The sequence below is a fragment of the Sarcophilus harrisii genome, chromosome 2, assembly GCF_902635505.1.
Source record: "Sarcophilus harrisii chromosome 2, mSarHar1.11, whole genome shotgun sequence".
In the NCBI taxonomy this organism is placed as follows: domain Eukaryota; kingdom Metazoa; phylum Chordata; class Mammalia; order Dasyuromorphia; family Dasyuridae; genus Sarcophilus; species Sarcophilus harrisii.
In genome coordinates, this window is record NC_045427.1 from 196,093,010 (window position 1) to 196,110,581 (window position 17,572).

General features: G+C 37.5%; 1 protein-coding gene across 1 annotated transcript in view; it reads right to left on the reverse strand.

The window, feature by feature from the left end:
• Window positions 1-2,199: 2,199 nt before the first annotated feature.
• The window catches only part of CAPN13 (calpain 13), a 100,129-nt gene continuing 84,756 nt past the window's right edge, over window positions 2,200-17,572 (reverse strand). Inside the window, 8 exon segments of the mRNA XM_012539847.2 lie at window positions 2,200-2,575; window positions 2,960-3,012; window positions 3,771-3,826; window positions 6,356-6,484; window positions 7,871-7,949; window positions 9,732-9,800; window positions 12,692-12,762; window positions 12,846-12,903. Coding sequence (XP_012395301.2) covers window positions 2,986-3,012; window positions 3,771-3,826; window positions 6,356-6,484; window positions 7,871-7,949; window positions 9,732-9,800; window positions 12,692-12,762; window positions 12,846-12,903 — 489 coding nt within the window. The 3' untranslated portion in view covers window positions 2,200-2,575; window positions 2,960-2,985.

Consider the following 17,572-nt stretch of genomic DNA (forward strand, 5'->3'; position numbering starts at 1 on the left):
AGCTATCATAGCAGACTCTTGGTCTGAAAATCCTGTACAAATCCAGGCCTCCAGTGGTTTTCTTTGCCTGGAGAATAGATTCTGCTACACTTCTACCTACCACCAAGCCAGCATATTTCCCAGAGGGACTGCAGGGCAACATAGGCCACCCTAGCTTCTCTATTCCTAGTGGAATTTGTGTTTCCTTCTCTGCTGCTCTTGGCTAAGTATCAGGTAGCCAGCCATTCCTACCCATTCCAGGGTCACATGCCTTTCATACAAACTCTACCTTAAATCTGTGTGATATCAATATTACAAAATTGAGCATTTTTGAAGTCTTGTATAAATTAGATTTAGATTATGAGAATAGTTTATACAAAACTCAACTCTGAAAAAATAACTGAAGTCCCTAAGACCTTTCATTAAGCCATTGACCATGATTTTAGAGGACTGATGATGAAGCACGCTAGGAGAAAGATGATGGATTCTGGGTGAAGAATGAGAAATGTGTCTTTGAACTCAGTAAAGAATTTTGTTTTATTTGACTATGCACATTTTTAAACAAGGAATTTCTTTTCTTTTCTTTTTTTTTCTGGTGGTATGGTAGTTAGAGGACCAGACTTGGAATCAGCAAAACCTAAGTTCAAATCTGGTCTCCAATAACTGGCTAACTTAGTTACCCTGGCAAAAATCACTTAAGTACTGTCTGTTTTAGTTTCCTCAACTGAAAAAGTGGAACTATTAATAGCATCTTCCTTCCAGGAATATTATGAGGATTAAATGAGATAATATTTGTTAAAAACCAAAAAATAAAACAACATATTTTCCATAGTGTTTACCACATAATAGATGCTATATAAAGCCTATTCTTTCCCTCAGTCTCTCTCCTCCCTTCCCTCTTTTTCATTGGAGTGAAGTGGGATGAGGAGAAAACATATGCTTGTTAATTAAAATATATCTAAATAGACACTAATAAAAGCTTCCTACAGGAGGTTCTTTCTAAGGCTTTCTTTTTCTTTGTCCACTCTTCTCCCAAATTTAATAAGTCACAGAATCACAGAATATCAGAGATGAAAAAGACTTTCAAGGTTGTCTAGTCCACCCTCTCTCATTTTATACTTAATATCCTGAGAGGTAGGTGACCTGTTCAAGTTCACATACTTAGTAGACACTATTATTCTTTATATGAATATTAGGCTTCCCTCTGCAACTGGTATAGTAGAAGGATGGAAATCACTGATGATCTCATACAGACATTAATAAGCAGGAGCCTTTCCCCAGTCCTCACCCATTTATTTTAACAGTTCTACTGAGGCGAAATTATTTTGTTCAAAGTCAGCAGTGAGAAATCTCCATTCATCTGCTCATCCCTCACTTCAGCTTCTTGTCCTCCTACTTCTAGGAGCCTAGCCACTCTGCCTTACTCTTTGTCATCATTCCTAGATAAGTTCTTCTGATGGGCATCCTATTGCCTCTGAAGAGAATCCAATTGATTTCCCATTGCTTGTCTTTACAGGAGTGAGGATGGATTTACTCTCACATCTCATAACCAACTAAACCCCATAAATAGTAGCAGTCCATATTTTCATAGTTCTTTGAGGTTTAAAAAGTGCTTTTTTCATATCCCTGTGAGAAAAAATTATAGGGCATCCAAAAATTTGAATGCATTTTTAAGTTATTAAAACATAAGCTCTATATATCTTTATTATCATGGAATCATTCTTTGAAAAGTGAAAAAGAGAGAGAGAGAGAGAGAGAGAAGAAAGGAGAAAGAGAGAGAGAGAAAAAGAGAGAGACACAGAGAGAGAGACAGAGAGAGAGAAAGAGAGAGAGAGACAGAGAGAGAGAAAGAGAGAAGGTGTCTTACCTTGGTCCCTAGAGACTGAAGAGTAGTATTATACCTGGACATATTGCCTTTAGAGCCTGGGGAAAGCCAGGAAAATCTAAGACAGACAAAGAATGGGAACCTCTGTGACCTAGAGTCCAGGCCTTCCTTCCCATTCATGTAATTTCTCAAAAGTACTACAACTACCTCTGACTCCCATTGGTTTTATCAACTTAATACATTTTTAGAAGACTGGCTGGTTGGCTCTATAACTTTTTTTTTAAGTACCTTCGGTTAATTAACATGCACCAATTCAAGCTATTTATGTGACTTTTCATTCAAAATGGTCAGTTAAAATGAATGAATGAACAAACAAAAGAATAAATGTATACAATGCAGTGCAATAGCATTTATTAAGCAATATGGTATTCCAGGTACTAGGAGTACAAATAGATAAGAAAAGACAGCTTTTTCTTTTAAGCTTTTATTCTAATAGGAAGACAATGCGTGTTGGGCTGTTTTGACTAAGGAGAGTCACTTTGGTCAGAATATTTACTGGGATGTCAAATGGGGGATAGTGGAATGGTTTGACACAATTTTCTAGGAATAAAGGCATTGGTGATGATTCCAGACTGAAGGTGAGGGGTTAGAAAGGGTTGGTGATACTGTTGAGAATTTCACTGAAGAGAAGGGAGTAAAATGAAGCATGGTTGAAGCCTTCTTGAAATACTGGGCCAGGAGAGATAGTCCCCACTCAGATTATCAGGAGCCCTAGGAGAGAAATTCCAGAGATGCGAGGTGGTTGGCAGGTCAGCAAAATTTCTGAAGTTGTCTAGGTGATGGTGAATAGGAATTGGGAAAAAAAAAATCCTTCCTTGTAATTCACATATTACCCAGAAATCCCTAGCTTCTTAGGATTTCAATCCCAACTGTCCAAAATTATTGACCAATCACCTCGAAACAGGTTTTGTGGATAGTAATTGTCCCGAGCCTGTAACTTTGGTATCTTCATCATGGTAGTCTAGCCAACCAAGATGCTACTGTGTGAGCTTGGGTCTTGGCAGCTAGTTTGCTGCAGATCCTTGGGAAGAATCTTATGGGGAAGTACACAAAGGGCTACTTATTCTTGTAAGGAAGTTTGAAATAACTTCTTACCTTCTCTGTAAGGCTTGATCAACACCTCAGCAATACATAGTGAACTTGATCCACTAGGAAAAAAGAAAAACAACATTGTTATTTTCAGGACTCTCTTCCCTCCTGTATCTCTCCTTTACTTTTGCTGGCTCAGGTTCAAGCAGAAAGTCCACTGTTGCTTTTCACAGTAATGGAAACTCAACTCCTTCCAAACATTTTTTAAATGTCTCCTTCCATCACTGTGCAGTATCCCAAGGCAATAGGTACTTTATCATTCAGGATTCTTCCTGTTTATCTATATCCTTCTTTTACTCTGGTTAATCTCAAGTCAAGGAAAATGACTGGGGAGACCATAGTAAGGTTGAAATGGCTCTCTCCAAAGCTTCCCTGAATGCTTATATATTTCCGTTGTCATCTCAGTAGGAGCATGTCAAAGAGATGAGCTTATTGGTCAGGCCTAAAGATTATTTCTTTACCAACCCAACATGACAAAGTTAAATGGTGCCCCAGGCTCAGAGTTGTTCTTCCTATTCCTCCTGTATTTATTACTCCAACATAATCTTTTGGTTTATTAAGCCTTTGGGAAAAAAATAAAATCCATCTGCCAAGACCTTAAAGCAGTGCTAAAGGAAAGCAATATATAAAGGCTATAATTGGGGAGAGGGGAGCTACTGGGCTGTGATGTACTGCATGGCACCAAGTTTGCTCAATATGTCCAGAGATAAATATCCTTGAATTAAGTTCAGAAAAAAGTACCACCTTGCTAAAAGAAGATGGGGGCCTGGGCTTTGGAACTTCCAGGCTTTGGGATAAAAGGAGGAAAAAGCCTTACCTCAGTTTCAGTCAAGTAGAGTCCTTTCCCATCCTTTGAGAGGTTACGAAAAGCCCCTAGATAGTGATTGTGGGGGAGAGAGAGAGAAAGAGAGAGAAAGAGAGAAAGACACACACACACAGACAGAGAGATAGAGACAAAGACAGAGAGAAATCCACAGAGAGAGATAGAGAGAAGCAGAGGAGAGAGGGAGGGAGAGAGAGAAAGAGAGAGGAAGAGAGAGAAAAGCAGAGAGAGAGGGAGAGAAAAGAGAGAGAGAGAGAGGGAGAGGAGGAGAGAGAAGAGTATCAATGAATATTTTAAAAATGTATAGGCAAAGGAAATTTAGAAGGTGTCCCCCTTCTAGATAAGCAGGGCAGTTTTATTAACACCATGTTGAATTTAACTACATTTTAAAAAGCTGTGTAATAAAAGTTCCCAGTTTTATATGAGAATCAATTAAGCACTCTCTAAATGTCAGATACTGTGTCTGAGGATAAAAAGAAAAGCAAAATCATTAATGTCCTCAAGAAACTTACGTTCTAATGAGAGAAACTATTTGGGCATAAATAAGAATATATGAAATGAATACAAAGGAGACATAATCCTCCCTTTCTGTCATTCTTTGCATATAGCCAGCATATTCATGTCATTAAATTCACAACTTTTAAAAATGAAGGAAAGGTTATGGGAAGGCGAAAACAAGGGGTGCTTCATTCAGAGAAACAAAGGAGGAGAGAAGGGCAAGTGGAAGAAATTTTAGGGTTTTATGTGTTGTGCTGTTGGCATTTTTAAAAATCGTGATCAAGTACCTTTTTATTCATTCTCCTTACTATTTCTTTGTTCACATTGTACCTACTTATAAGTTCTCTTTTCACCTACCCTTCCATGTAAATCTATCTCTTTTAAGCTCAGCCCAGGTGCCTTTCCCCATCCAGAGCACTTTCTCTGATGTTTCTAATCCACACTCATCTCTTTCTTCTCCAGGCTCCTTTAGCAGTTAGAGTTGGAACCACAAAAAATAATACTCGATTGTCTTCTGTTCACTATTTCACAACATTAATCTTGTCTTCACAGACTGTGAACTCTTTGGCAAAAGGGCTCTGTAAATCTTAAATTTCTCTCATGTTGTTATAAAAGTCTAGTGTAGACCTAGACATGTTGTAGAAATTTGATCAGTACTGATTAATTGATGCCAAAATTGTACAACAAAGTCTTTTTCTCAAGCTTCTCTTTGCCAGACCCGCTGATGCTGATCTTATAATTAGAGATATAGAGCTGGAGGAGACATCAGAGGCCATATAGTCCAACTTCCTCATTTAACAGATGATGAAACTGAAGGCCAAAGAAGTTAAATGACCACTCTGAGACTGGATTAGCACAGCAGGGATTCAAACCCAGGGAACACTCAGACACCTTGGGAAGGTCACTTTCCTTCTCTGTACCTATTTTCTCATCTGAAAAATGGCAGTTACTCATGAATAAAGGAAGAACTCATTATCCTGGCAGCTCCTTCAGCCTGTAACAATCTCACCCTTAAACCTTCTTTAAGAATGGACATTTAAGGATGGAGGGGCAAGGCAGGTAGCTATCGTGATGGGGGAATTTCAGGGACAATGGAAGAAGGGCTCCTTGCCAATGTATCCTCCTCCTGATTGCTAAGGTTATTTTAACCGAAGATCAAAGTTTTCATTCTATTCTTAAGAAAATAACAATATCGACTAGAGTTCACATTATGACGTAAATGACTAATATTTAGATATTGATTGATATTGAGGAATTTGAAGGAGATTAGGAAGAAGGGGGGCACTAGGTAAATGAAGAGGTAGGAAGGGGTGCTATGTTGGAGAGAAAAGATGAAGGGATACTGGATGCACCCAAGATGAACAAAGACCAGTGAACCCAAATTCAAATCACTTGTGTGAATTTTGGAAAGTCTTTCCTGATTTGGCCCTTAATTTCTTATTTGATTATGAGGATGTCAAACTAGGTGGAATCTAAGGTTCTTCCCAGACAAAAAACTCCTCTGAACTTTACCTTTTTCTTTTTTGCCCACTTTACTTAGCTCTGTCTCTTCAGCCCAATTGAGAATACCTCATCTCTCTCAAGAACTTTAGAACTGATTGCATTACATGGGAGACTTTGGCACAGAACCTCCCAACATGGAGTGTTCTCATCAGAAAAGGTGCTATGCTCAATGAGCAAAATAGAATTGAAGTAGCTCGGAAGAAATGTGAGATGCGCAAAGTTAGAGAATCTTCCCTAAATGTTCATAAGGACTATTTGTGCCCAATCTGTGGCAAAGCATTCCCAGCTGATATTGATCTGATAAACCAGAGTTGGACACAGTTTAACTTGACTCTAACATAGTGATGTCATTTTGGTCCTCTTCGAGAATGAAGGACAACAGCCATTATCTCTTCATAACTGCTGATTAGTGAGGCAGGACCTGGCTGACTCCATTTCCTTTCCACAATACCAAGGGATGAGCACTCTGGATCTCTGAAGGTCAGTAATGGGGATCCCTACAATTTTTTCCTGCTTTGTGAAATTAAATGTGAATAAGGATTTCTCAGAACTTTAGCTCTCCCTCTTAACATACTTACTTGACATGATTTCAAGTCTGATGAGGAAACAGATCACGTCAGCAAAATATATTTTTCCATCTCCATCTCCATACCTGATGGCCATAAGATCTAGCAGCTCACTATTAATGGAAGGACCTAGAAATAATTCTGATAACAAAAGTGTGTTATTGACTCAAGATGAGAATGAGATGAAGAGAACTAGCATAATTGACCTTGGCCCTTTAGGAAACATGTTTAAAGGTGGAACTGGGGCATAGTAACTTTTTCTTTCTTTTTTCTCTTTTTTAACCTGTTAGTAGTCGCTAGCATCCCTTTCTGGCAACAATACATTTTGACTTAATGGAAGATAAAAATCTAGATGCTTTGATGAAAAAAATTTTATGACATTAAAAGTATATTTATTTATAATAAAACATTAAATTAAAAACAATTCATTATGGTGACAACCTGAGTAGTGTGCCCTGGACAGCAGCTACCTACTTTGTCTACCCTTAGGTCAGCCTCAGTTGAAGGTGCCAACTGTACTTCTGGTAAAACCTCAGTATTAACTAATAACTTGCCCCTAATTTAAAGCTTTTTCTGCTACTTATATGTCCCCTTCCATTTGCCTCCTCCTTCTATGTATCAGACAGATTTCACTCAGTTTCATTTAGCTCTAAACCCCTCCTGAAAGGGATCCATCAATCTGCCAGGAGATATTATCCTCCGGCTGGCCAGATGCTGAGAAGCTCTTTCCAGGCACTTATCAATCAGACAGAGCTATTTTCTCACAATTAGAGATGCTCGGGGGAGAAAAGCCAATTAGGAAAAACATGCCAATACAGGAGAAACCTGCTGGGTGCTGAGAGCATCTGAGCCCTGGAAGCCAGTAGAGGTCAGCAGAAGGAAAGAACTTAGTGCAATACTGGTCTCTCTGCTGAAGCCATCCAGTTTGCTGGGATAATCTTGCCTGGAATATGTCAGATCTGCCTTCATCTCCTTCTCTTTATGTTGGGTATTTACAATAAGTCAAGAACAAGAGTCATACGTGCTGAGAGGGGAAAGGAAGGATTGCAATCTGTACAGTTGGAGGAAGATTACAGACCCATTCTCATCTTGGATCACTGTAGAAGAAAGCCATTGGAAGGATGCTCTATTTCTGAACTAGCTTTTTGTACTGTCTGTGTCTTAGTAACCCCGAAGAGCTCTGGAAGGATGGAGAACTAGCCTTAGGGTCAAGCAAATTTAGATGCTAGATTTGCCATTAACATATACTAGTTGTATGATCTTGAGCAAGTCATTTAACTTCTTTTAACCTAATTTTCTGAAATAATAATAATAATTTTGATAGCTGACATTTAGGCAGTTTAAAGTGCTTTACAATCTGCAAATATCACTTAAAAATGGAAAAAAAGGAAATTACCCACTTCATCTCCAATGAGCCTCACAGCAACCCTATGTGAGATGGGTACTGCTAATATGATTATTCCCACTTTAGAGATGAAGAAATTGATGTTCATAGAGGTGAGGTGATTAAACAAGACCCTTTTGTACCTGATTCTCGTATCACTTTCCACAGATCACAACTCATGAGGAATCCAGGGCCATTCTTCTCTACTCTCCGGAAAATGTCCTTATATAGGAAAAGAATGAATTTGTTCATTAAACTAAGCAACAGCAAGACACTAATGTGTAAAGATCATTGTTAATCACTGGGAGAAAAACACAGTTGAGATGAGACATGGACCCTGATCTCAAGAACTTTCTTCATAAGGTATTTAGGTTGGAGCAAGTATTATTTATCCTCATTTTAAAGAAGACAAAATTGAGGGATATTAAAGGACTTCTCCAGAATTGTGCAGCAAATGCTAAAACTAAAATTTGAACCCATTTCTAGCTCCAGCTAGGTTGCTCTATTGATAGAGCACTGAGCCTGAACTCAGGAAGACCAGAGTTCACATCTAGCCTCAGATACTTACTACCTATGTCACATCACTTAATCTGTCAGCTTCTTCCTCTATAAAATGGGCATCATAATATTAACTACTTCTCAGTGTTTTTGTGAGGATAAAGGAACTATTATTAAAATGCTTTGTAAATCTTAAACCATTCTCTAAATATAATAATAACAATTATAAATAATGTTATGCTCTTTCTCTAAGAACTGGAAAATCAGTGAGCATCTAAGGTCTTTATCTTTAAAATAAAGCTCTGGATAAAAGAAGAAACTGGGTAATCCCTGTTTCTGGTATCAAACAGAATTTAAGCCTCTCAGTAAGAGATAAGCTCCTTGAGGACAAGGATTGTTTTGTTATTTTTGCATCCTCAATATGCAGCACAATGACTGGCACATACTAAACACTTAAGTGTGTGTTGATTGATTATTCATGAAGGTTATTTTTGTAATAACTGCAATGAGATCCAGTAAAGTAGACATAGGAAATGGAATAATAAAATGGATGAAGGCCAGTAATACATTTAAATCCATCATGGCTGGGCTACCATTGCATATGCAACAACTTTGAAATTTTCTGTTTTATTTCCATCCCTTTCCAATTGCTATCTGTTGCCTTCCCTTAATTCCCTCACAGTGGCTTGCCTTCTTATGGGCCCCTAATATTCTAACTAGATCTGCTTCTTTCCAAACTATTTAGCATGACTTGTGTATCTTTTTCTCTTGGAGGTCACCCAGGAATATCCATGGAGAATTACTATTCTCAGACAAAATACCAAGAAGGCAGGTTGTAGGACTGAATATATCTTTGGGGGATGCTGGTTGGAATGATTTATGGGGTTCAAAATAGGAAATTGGAAACTTTTCATGGAAACAAAGAAAAATTGGTATTTGTTCAATTTCTGGTGTTAACTTTATTCTAAATAGAAAAGAAATCTCCAAATCTTCCCAATTCAACAAACATTTATAATAATGATGATGACATTTCTATAGAGTGTTAAAGTTTTCAAAGTGTTATATTTGATTAATTGATTTTTATAACAACTTTGTGAAGTAGGTGCTATTACCACCCCCCATTTTACAAATGAGGAAATGGTCCCAGTGAGGTGGTCTGACTTTCAGGGCATCACACAGCCAGATCACACAATGGCTGAGATGGGATTTGAATATGTTACCATATATAATCTAATTCTCTAATTGTACAGATTGGGAAAGTAAATTTGACTCACCCAAAGTCACACAATTAAATCAAGGATCTAAGGATTAACAAGCATTTCTTAAGTACCTACTATGTGCTAGGTTCTGGGAATGCAAATGTAAAAGCTAGAGAATCATATATTTAAGGAATTTATTTTATATTTGCTAATTAGTTCCAGGACTATCACTAAGATACTTCCTCATCCAGTGCTTTTCCCACCATACCTGAACTGAATTGAAGATTATTAGAATTTAGGTCATTACCTGATACCGAATAAGCTTCTTCCACAGCTGCTCAAATTCTTTTAATTCCAGACGTCCATTGACCTTGACCTTTGCCAGAAGGAGAGTTAAGGTCAATCTTCTCCAGTGTGCTAATGAGCAGGGAGATTGGTTTTAGTCTTACCATCACTGGAGCCATGCTTCAGCTACAGGTCAGGTAACTAACAGCTAAACAACCAAGACCATCATGAATCAGTTATATTTGGGCTGAATGTCCAACTCCTAAAGTAAACTTGGATTAGATTTTTTTTTTTCCCCAAGAGAAAGAGAAGAACTGGGGTTTGGCTGAAGGAGAAATCCCCATTCTATATTTAGTAGGTGGAAAAGACGAATAGATTGTCTTCCATAATTTTGGAAGAAGCTTTTAAAAAAATGAATATTAGTAACATTTATTAAACATACCAGAATTGGGATGGAGAAACATACCACCACACCAAACTGATTTATTTTCACTGATAAGAGTTGAGATGGGAAAGCACCTCCCAAAAGCTTTATATAAACATAAATTATTATCTAGTGAATAAATATACCTTGAAGGTGTCCTCAGAACCTTCACAAATCCTTCTGAGTTATGTCAACAAATGCATTCTCTTTTTTACACCTTTTTTTCACCTCTAAAGGTTCAGTTCCCCTTTAATGTTCATCTGACTCTCATAAGATTTTAGAAGACGTCACACCTTTTCCTTCAAGTATCTTTTCACCTACTGGGTAGCATAAGCACTGAAAGAAAAAGAATCTAGCATATGCTCTAGCTGGGTATGAATGGGGCTGAGTAGGGATTGGCCCGGATCTGGGCAATGAGGTCATTATTGCCCCCCTTCCTGCTTCCCCACCATAGCTGCTTGCTGCGAGAGCCATGATTCTCTCATGGCAAATCCATGGCTTGAAGAAAGCCATATTGACATGGCAGATGTACCCCCTGACTAGGCAAGATGGGGGTCCTTCCTATTTGGTTGGGAGTGTCATTGGGAAGTCATTTCAGGGTCCCAAAGCAGGAAATATGTTAATATATCTATTTGCTCCTTGTTGCTGCCTTCATGAAATAAAACAACTCTTATATTTGAAGGTCAGTCTGGTCATACTATCCAATAGTCAGGACAGCAAGCTATGGCTGAAATAATCCATCTCAGAGAGAAATTGGAGAAATGAGAAGAGGACTGGGAAAAAGACTCTGTCAGCCTTTTTGCATATACCCAGCATTTATAGATTTTTCTAAAGCCCCTCTGCAGGCAGTGGGTTTGCCTCTGGCCATTTTTATTCATTTGTCAGAGATCTGTGATGTCCTAGTCATGCTGCAGTGCTGTTCCAGGCCCCAAAAGAAGTATTGGGAGAGACAGGGGACTGAGTTATGTTTTCATCAGGAAACCCTCTTGTTCTACAATGACCAGCAATGTATTTCCAATAGAGTCTTGTTAACAATTGGAGAGTGGTGTATCTATTTCACCTAAAAGGTATAGAAAATATACAGGAGCATACATGCATGCACACACACAAGAGATGAACAGATTTTAGGGCAGCTAATAAGGAAATTTCACAGTGGAGCTGGTTTCCTCTCTCCCCTTCCTCCCGGTCTCTCTCTCTCTGTCTCTGACTCTTGTCTTTTTCTCTCTGTTCCTCTCTATGTGTCTCTGTCTTGTTTCTGTCTCTGTCCCTCTCTATGTGTCTCTGTCTTGTTTCTGTCTCTGTCTCTGTGTCTCTGTCTCTCTTTTCTGTCTCTGTCTCTCTCTGTTTCTCTGTCTCTGTTTCTGTCTCTCTGTCTCTGCCTGTCTCTCTGTCCCTCTCTGTCTATATGTCTCTGTCTCTCTTTTCTGTCTTTCTCTGTTTCTCTGTCTCTCTCTATGTGTCTCTGTCTCTCTGTCTCTGTTTATCTCTGTTTCTGTCTCTCTGTCTTTGTCTCTTTCTCTGTCTCTGTTTCTGTCTCTCTATCTCTGTCTTGGCTTGAAATGTAGAGTGAATACTGAATAGGAAACTTGTTGAATGATGACTGAATTTTTTTCTCAGAAAAAAGGAATAAAAGGATGCTGGATCAAGGAGAGTTCAGGAAAGCAGCTTCTCCCTTGTCTAAATATACTGTCAGTAATACATAGTGGAAAGAGTAATTCAGTTCGTAGGACCCGAGTTCAAGTCCTGCCTTGGACACTTATTATGTGATCTTGGGAAAGTCTCTTTACCTGTAGGGGTCTTACTTTTCCTCATCTGTAAACTATAGGGTTGGACTAGATGGCCTGTGAGGTCCCTTCCACTTAGAAATAGATGATCTTATGAGTTAATCTAAAGATCAGTTGTGATTTTGTCAATGTGTTTCATCTCTTTACTTTCACACACATTCTTTTGCCTTCAGCTCGCTCCTATATCCATAGGAGTTTCTCTATCTCTGCTCCCACCTTTTGGTTGTTTTTAATCTCCTTTCTCCAACTGCTGAAAAAGCATCTGCACTAGAATACCCTCTGCCTTTCAGTTCATGGCTATTAGCTCTAGATCTGGAAGGGGCCTCAGAGGCCACGCAGTTCAAAGACCTCATTTTGAACATGATAAAATTGAGACCCAGGAGGGTCAAGTGACTTCTAAGTCATGTGGATGGTCTATTGAAAATATCATTTGAACCCAAATTTTCCAAAAGCAGACTCAGTATATTTTTTACTTTCCCAATTGTGACTTCAATCCAGTATATTTAAAATCAGTCATTATCATTACCTCCATAACTAAATTCAGATTTTCACTCTTAATAGTGGGAGATATATTCATCAGATTAGATCTTAGAAAGCCATTGTGGACAGAATCAGTGGAGATTCCATTCCCTCATACAAATCCTTAGATTATTGAATCCTGAGAAATGGCATTTGCCCTGAATTTCTCACACCTAATTACTTAGGGGATATCAAAATGGTGGAAATGGCTTTAGAATAAGGTGAAATGATGAGAAGAGACGGCATGAAGGATACATCCATCAGAGCCAAAATACTCCGGCACTCATCAAAGGTGAATGTTCTCTCTCGGGGTTCAGAAGAGTTACCTGAGGAAAGAAAAAGGACAAAAGGGTGGGAAATAGGAAGGGTATATACTAGGTGACATTCTAACTAGGCAAGCATCTCTTACTTTTAAGGAATTCTTTGTTGAGAAGGCTTTGTAGCTGAGAGGCATCAATATCTGGGCCCTAAGGCAAAAAAGAGAAGAGGATTGGAATAGCAATAGCAATGATTATTAAAAATAATATTCAGCATCTGTCTGACACACAGCACCTGATTTGCTATAGAAGAGTCAAGTATAGTCAAGTATTCCAAGGATTAATTCACATTGTACATAGAGTCCTTGAGGCCTGTTTTTCCTAGCCATAGGGATCTCAATCTCCTTTGAGCTCTGTATTCCCAAAGCACTTACTAGTTATTATTGTTCTTTTGGTACTTAACACTATCTTATAGTGTGATACCTCTTCTCTTTTTAGTTCATTTAAATGTAATGTGTATTTTAAAGCATCTAATCTGTGTCAGACCTTTGCTGGATTCTGAAGACAAAAAATGAAAAAGTCCCTGACTTCTAAGAGTATTCATTCTCCTGGTCAGAAGTGTATACAAGTGAGTAAAAATACATTAATTTTAAGAGGAAGGCGACTAAAAACTAGAGCTCAGGGAATATTTACATAAAAGGAACTATATTTTATACTGTTTTCCATTTTCCATACTATCTACTGCAGTGCTTATGACAGATAAAGAAGTTATTTAAAAATACCTTGTTCATTATTCTAGCATTCCCATTATACAGATACAAAATGCAAAGCATTAAAAAAAAGACAAAAGCGTGTTCTGTTTTATCCCTTAGCAAAGAGCAATGATCTTTGGTAATCATGAAAGCCAGTCTTATCTTACCCTGGTTTGCATAGCATCTAGATAGGAAAAGGGAACAAACCCCAAAAGAGAATATCAGCTTCCATTTGTCCCCTCATTCCTCATCACTCTCTCTTTTCAGGGAAACTAAAATTATTATTATGGAGAACTATAAACGGCTCTTAGCAAGTTTGTGTCACATTGCTCTTTGTTTCTTGTCTTTTGGCACTTTGATCCTTTACACATTCTTAGAGAACAAGGCAAAGAATGCTGATTCATGAAATCCCTCCTCTGATACTGCTGCTCTGACTTTACCACTCAAGCTCCTTGGGACACAGTTTCTTCAATTGTAAGATGAAGAGGTGTTGGACTAGTTGTTCTTGAAGAACTCCTTCACATCTGTGATCCTTTTCCCTCAATTGCCAAGCATGTTTGTTAGTACTATAGCTATAGGTAAGCAAGCTTAGTCAGGACCATTGCTAGAGAAAATTTAGAAATAGCTATTTCTGGGTTCCAATACTCCGACGCATAGCTAGACAAGTTGCTGGCTGTTATTAGGACATCTGATAACGTGGAACCTTTTGGCAGATTCATTTGTTTATTGAGAGTAATTTTGTTCCAGGTAGCTCTCCATTGTTACCTCTCCTAGGAGCCACTGTATTCTAACACTTAGTTTTGTTTATTTATGTATTTATTTGTTTTGGGAGTTATTTTTATAGTTTTATTATTTTTAATTTTTTTTAATTATAGATTTTTATTCTCAAAAAATATATATGGATAATTTTTGACATTTACCCTACAAAATCCTGAGTTCTAATTTTTTTCTTTCCTTCCCATTTCCCCCAGTTGATGTGATCCATTATATATTAAAACATGCTAACACTTACTTTTAAATATATAGTGAAAAATTTTGTCCTCTTTTTCAAGGAATTTCAGTCACATATTCTCTAGGCTTTCATTATCACTTCTACCATATGAGTTTTTAATCCTTGTCTCTAATCCTATTGCCTTCTGAGCTTCTATTTCACATCTCTAACTGATTGCTAAGCATTTTTATTTGAACATCTCACTCTTACCTTATATTCAACATATGCAAAACTTACCATACATCCAACATGTGTAAAATTAACCTTATCTTCTCCCCCCCCCCAAAAGCTGCTCATCCTGACTTCTCTGTGTTAGACAGTACATTGAATACATCTTTTGTGGAGATTGTGTTAAAATCATAAACAATGAGAAAGTATGGATTATTTTTCAAATTTGATTGATAATGGACATATCTCCACCAATGAGACAGGATCTCCAATGAGCTGTTTTTCAGTCATTTTTCAGTCATGTCTGACTCCTTGCGACCCATTTGATGTTTTCTTAACAAAGATACTGGAGTGGTTTGCCATTTCCTTCTCTAACCCATTTTACAGATATGGAAACCGAGGCAACCAGGATTAAGAGAACTTGTCCAGGGTCATCCAGCTAGTAAGTGTCCAAGGCCAGATCTGAGCTCAGGAAGATGAGTCTTCCTGACTCCAGGCCCTGACACTATCCATTGTACTACTTAGCTGCTCTGAAATGAAGTATTACCATTGTTCTATCAGTTTTCCAGGCTAGATAAATTAAGATCATTCTCAACTCTTCTTTGTTTCCTTCAACAACCAATTGGCCAGAAGATTCTCTTTGTTCTTCCTTGTTTTTGTCTGCCTTATTTTCCTTCCTTCCTATTCCAATTGCTCAATTCTTGTCTCTTAATGCCAGGCAATTGAAAAGTTTCATAGCCCCCATTTTTCCCTTACTCCAATCTATCCAACTTAGCACAGCCAAATTAGTGTTCCCCAAATACTACTTTACATAATTACTTGCCTGTTCAAAAACCTTCAATGGTTTTTCAATGTTTTCAGAATAAAATTCATTTTAATATGGCATTCAAAGTGTGTCATAATCAGACCACTTTCTACCTACATTTCCAATATTATCTCGAGCAAGCTTTCATCTGATCCAGGATTTCTTAAATTTTTTCTACTGGTGACCTCTTTTTTTGCCCAAGAAATTCTTATGTGACCCCAGGTATGTAAATATATAAAATAATTATATGAATCAAATATTTGCTGATAGTAAATCATAAAGAAATTAATTTAAAAAATTTCATTACTATACTCATGCACTATCAACTCTAGCCAAATAGGACTTAGTCTTTGTTTTCTGAATATGCCATTCACATTTTTTCATTGCCTAGAGTGCTACTGTCTCTTTTCTCTACTTTTCTAAGTCTTATCTTACCATCTCTGCATAGAGTAGGCACCTGACAAATGTTTTCTCTTTCAAATTGTCTTTCAAATCCCATCTTTTCTATGAAATGTCTGACTGTTCTAACGGCAATGTTCATTATCTCTGCCACTCAATGGACACTTAACAGATGCTATCAGTTTTCTTCACATATCTATCTTGTTTTCTCAATCAAATAATAGACTTGTTGAGTCAGGAATTTTGTGCCTGTCCCTAGTAACTAACATAACGTCTCATTTAATAAATTATGATGATGAGCAAAGGACCTCTCTGTCCCCTCTTCCAATATAGTCACTGCATAATACTCAGCTTTGGTCCAGATACTGAATTAAATTCAAATAAATTTTACAAATATTTTCAAAGCACCTGCTATGAGCCAGGACTTACGGAAGAGGATGGAGATTCCAAGACAATAACAAAATGGTCCCTGCCTTCAAGGAGCTTATAGGAGGACATAATACATAAAGAAATAAGATGTAAATGTAAATATTAGGCAACTCAATAGAAAGTAATTTTTAGAGGAAGAGATAGCTATCATATGGAAAGATTCAGAAAAAAAACTTTGTATAGGAAGTAGGAAAACTGTGCTTTGATGGAAGCCGGGGAATCTCCAAGGCAAAGATAAAGAGAGAATGCATTCTAGGTATGATGGACCACTTGTGCAAAGATGGAGAGGGGATAGGATATTATAAATGTGAAACTTCTACCAAATGAATCTATTTGGAATGAAAAGGCAGGAAGTGTAGTAGTATGGAATAAGAATATAAAGGTAAGGGTGTTTTAAATGCCAGATTGGGGTAGTTCTATTTTATTCTACAGGCTATGAGAGGCCATGGAGTACACTCAAAAATATTAAGGTGCATTACTTAAATTACATTTCTCTGTGCAGTAGAGCCCTAGAGTGCCACAATGAAGAATGATGGATTGACATGGGATATTTAAAAATTTTGATTTAACTTCTTAATAAATGGAATTGTTAGGTATTTCTTTTGGCCTGGAGTACTGTCAAAAAAAATTACTGAGACATTAAGGGCACTGTGAACTGAGGAATTCTGGGACTTTGCTTTAAGTGTTTTGTAATTCAGATTTTTCATTGGAATTAGTATTCTCCCCCATTACCTAGACTTAGTAAGATCCTATTAGACTCTGGATTGTATGATGGGGCTATATGAGATTAATACAATTATTTGGAGTAAATTAGAAGGATTTAGAGTAGCCATTGTTTAGAGGTGGAATTAAAATGTATTGCGCTGTGCAAAGCAACACAAAAGAAGCTATTTCAGGGAAAACAGGGCAGATAATTCTTCTGGGCAGAAAGTTATTGATTTTAACAGTCAAATATCATTCTTATTGTTTCAGCAAAGGTACAGGAACATTCCCTGAAGGGTATAGAAGATTAGCTGCCCTGTTCACATGCTTAGCTAAATAAAGGACACCTGTCTCATCAAATGGAAGATCTACTGGGAAATGGGATGGCAGTATCTAAGAGATAAATGAGATTTTAACCTCTGTGATCCCTGAGTACTCAGGAATGGGAGACAGCATGTGTAGGGGGACAAAACCCTGGGCTCACAGTAAAATAAACAAACAGAAACTGAAGTTCAAATTGTATTGGGAGATTTATTAGTTCAATATTCTAGCTAAGTCATTTAACCCCTCTGAATCTCATTTTATTTACCTATAAAATAGAAATAATAGCATTTATCTTGCAAAAATCTTGTA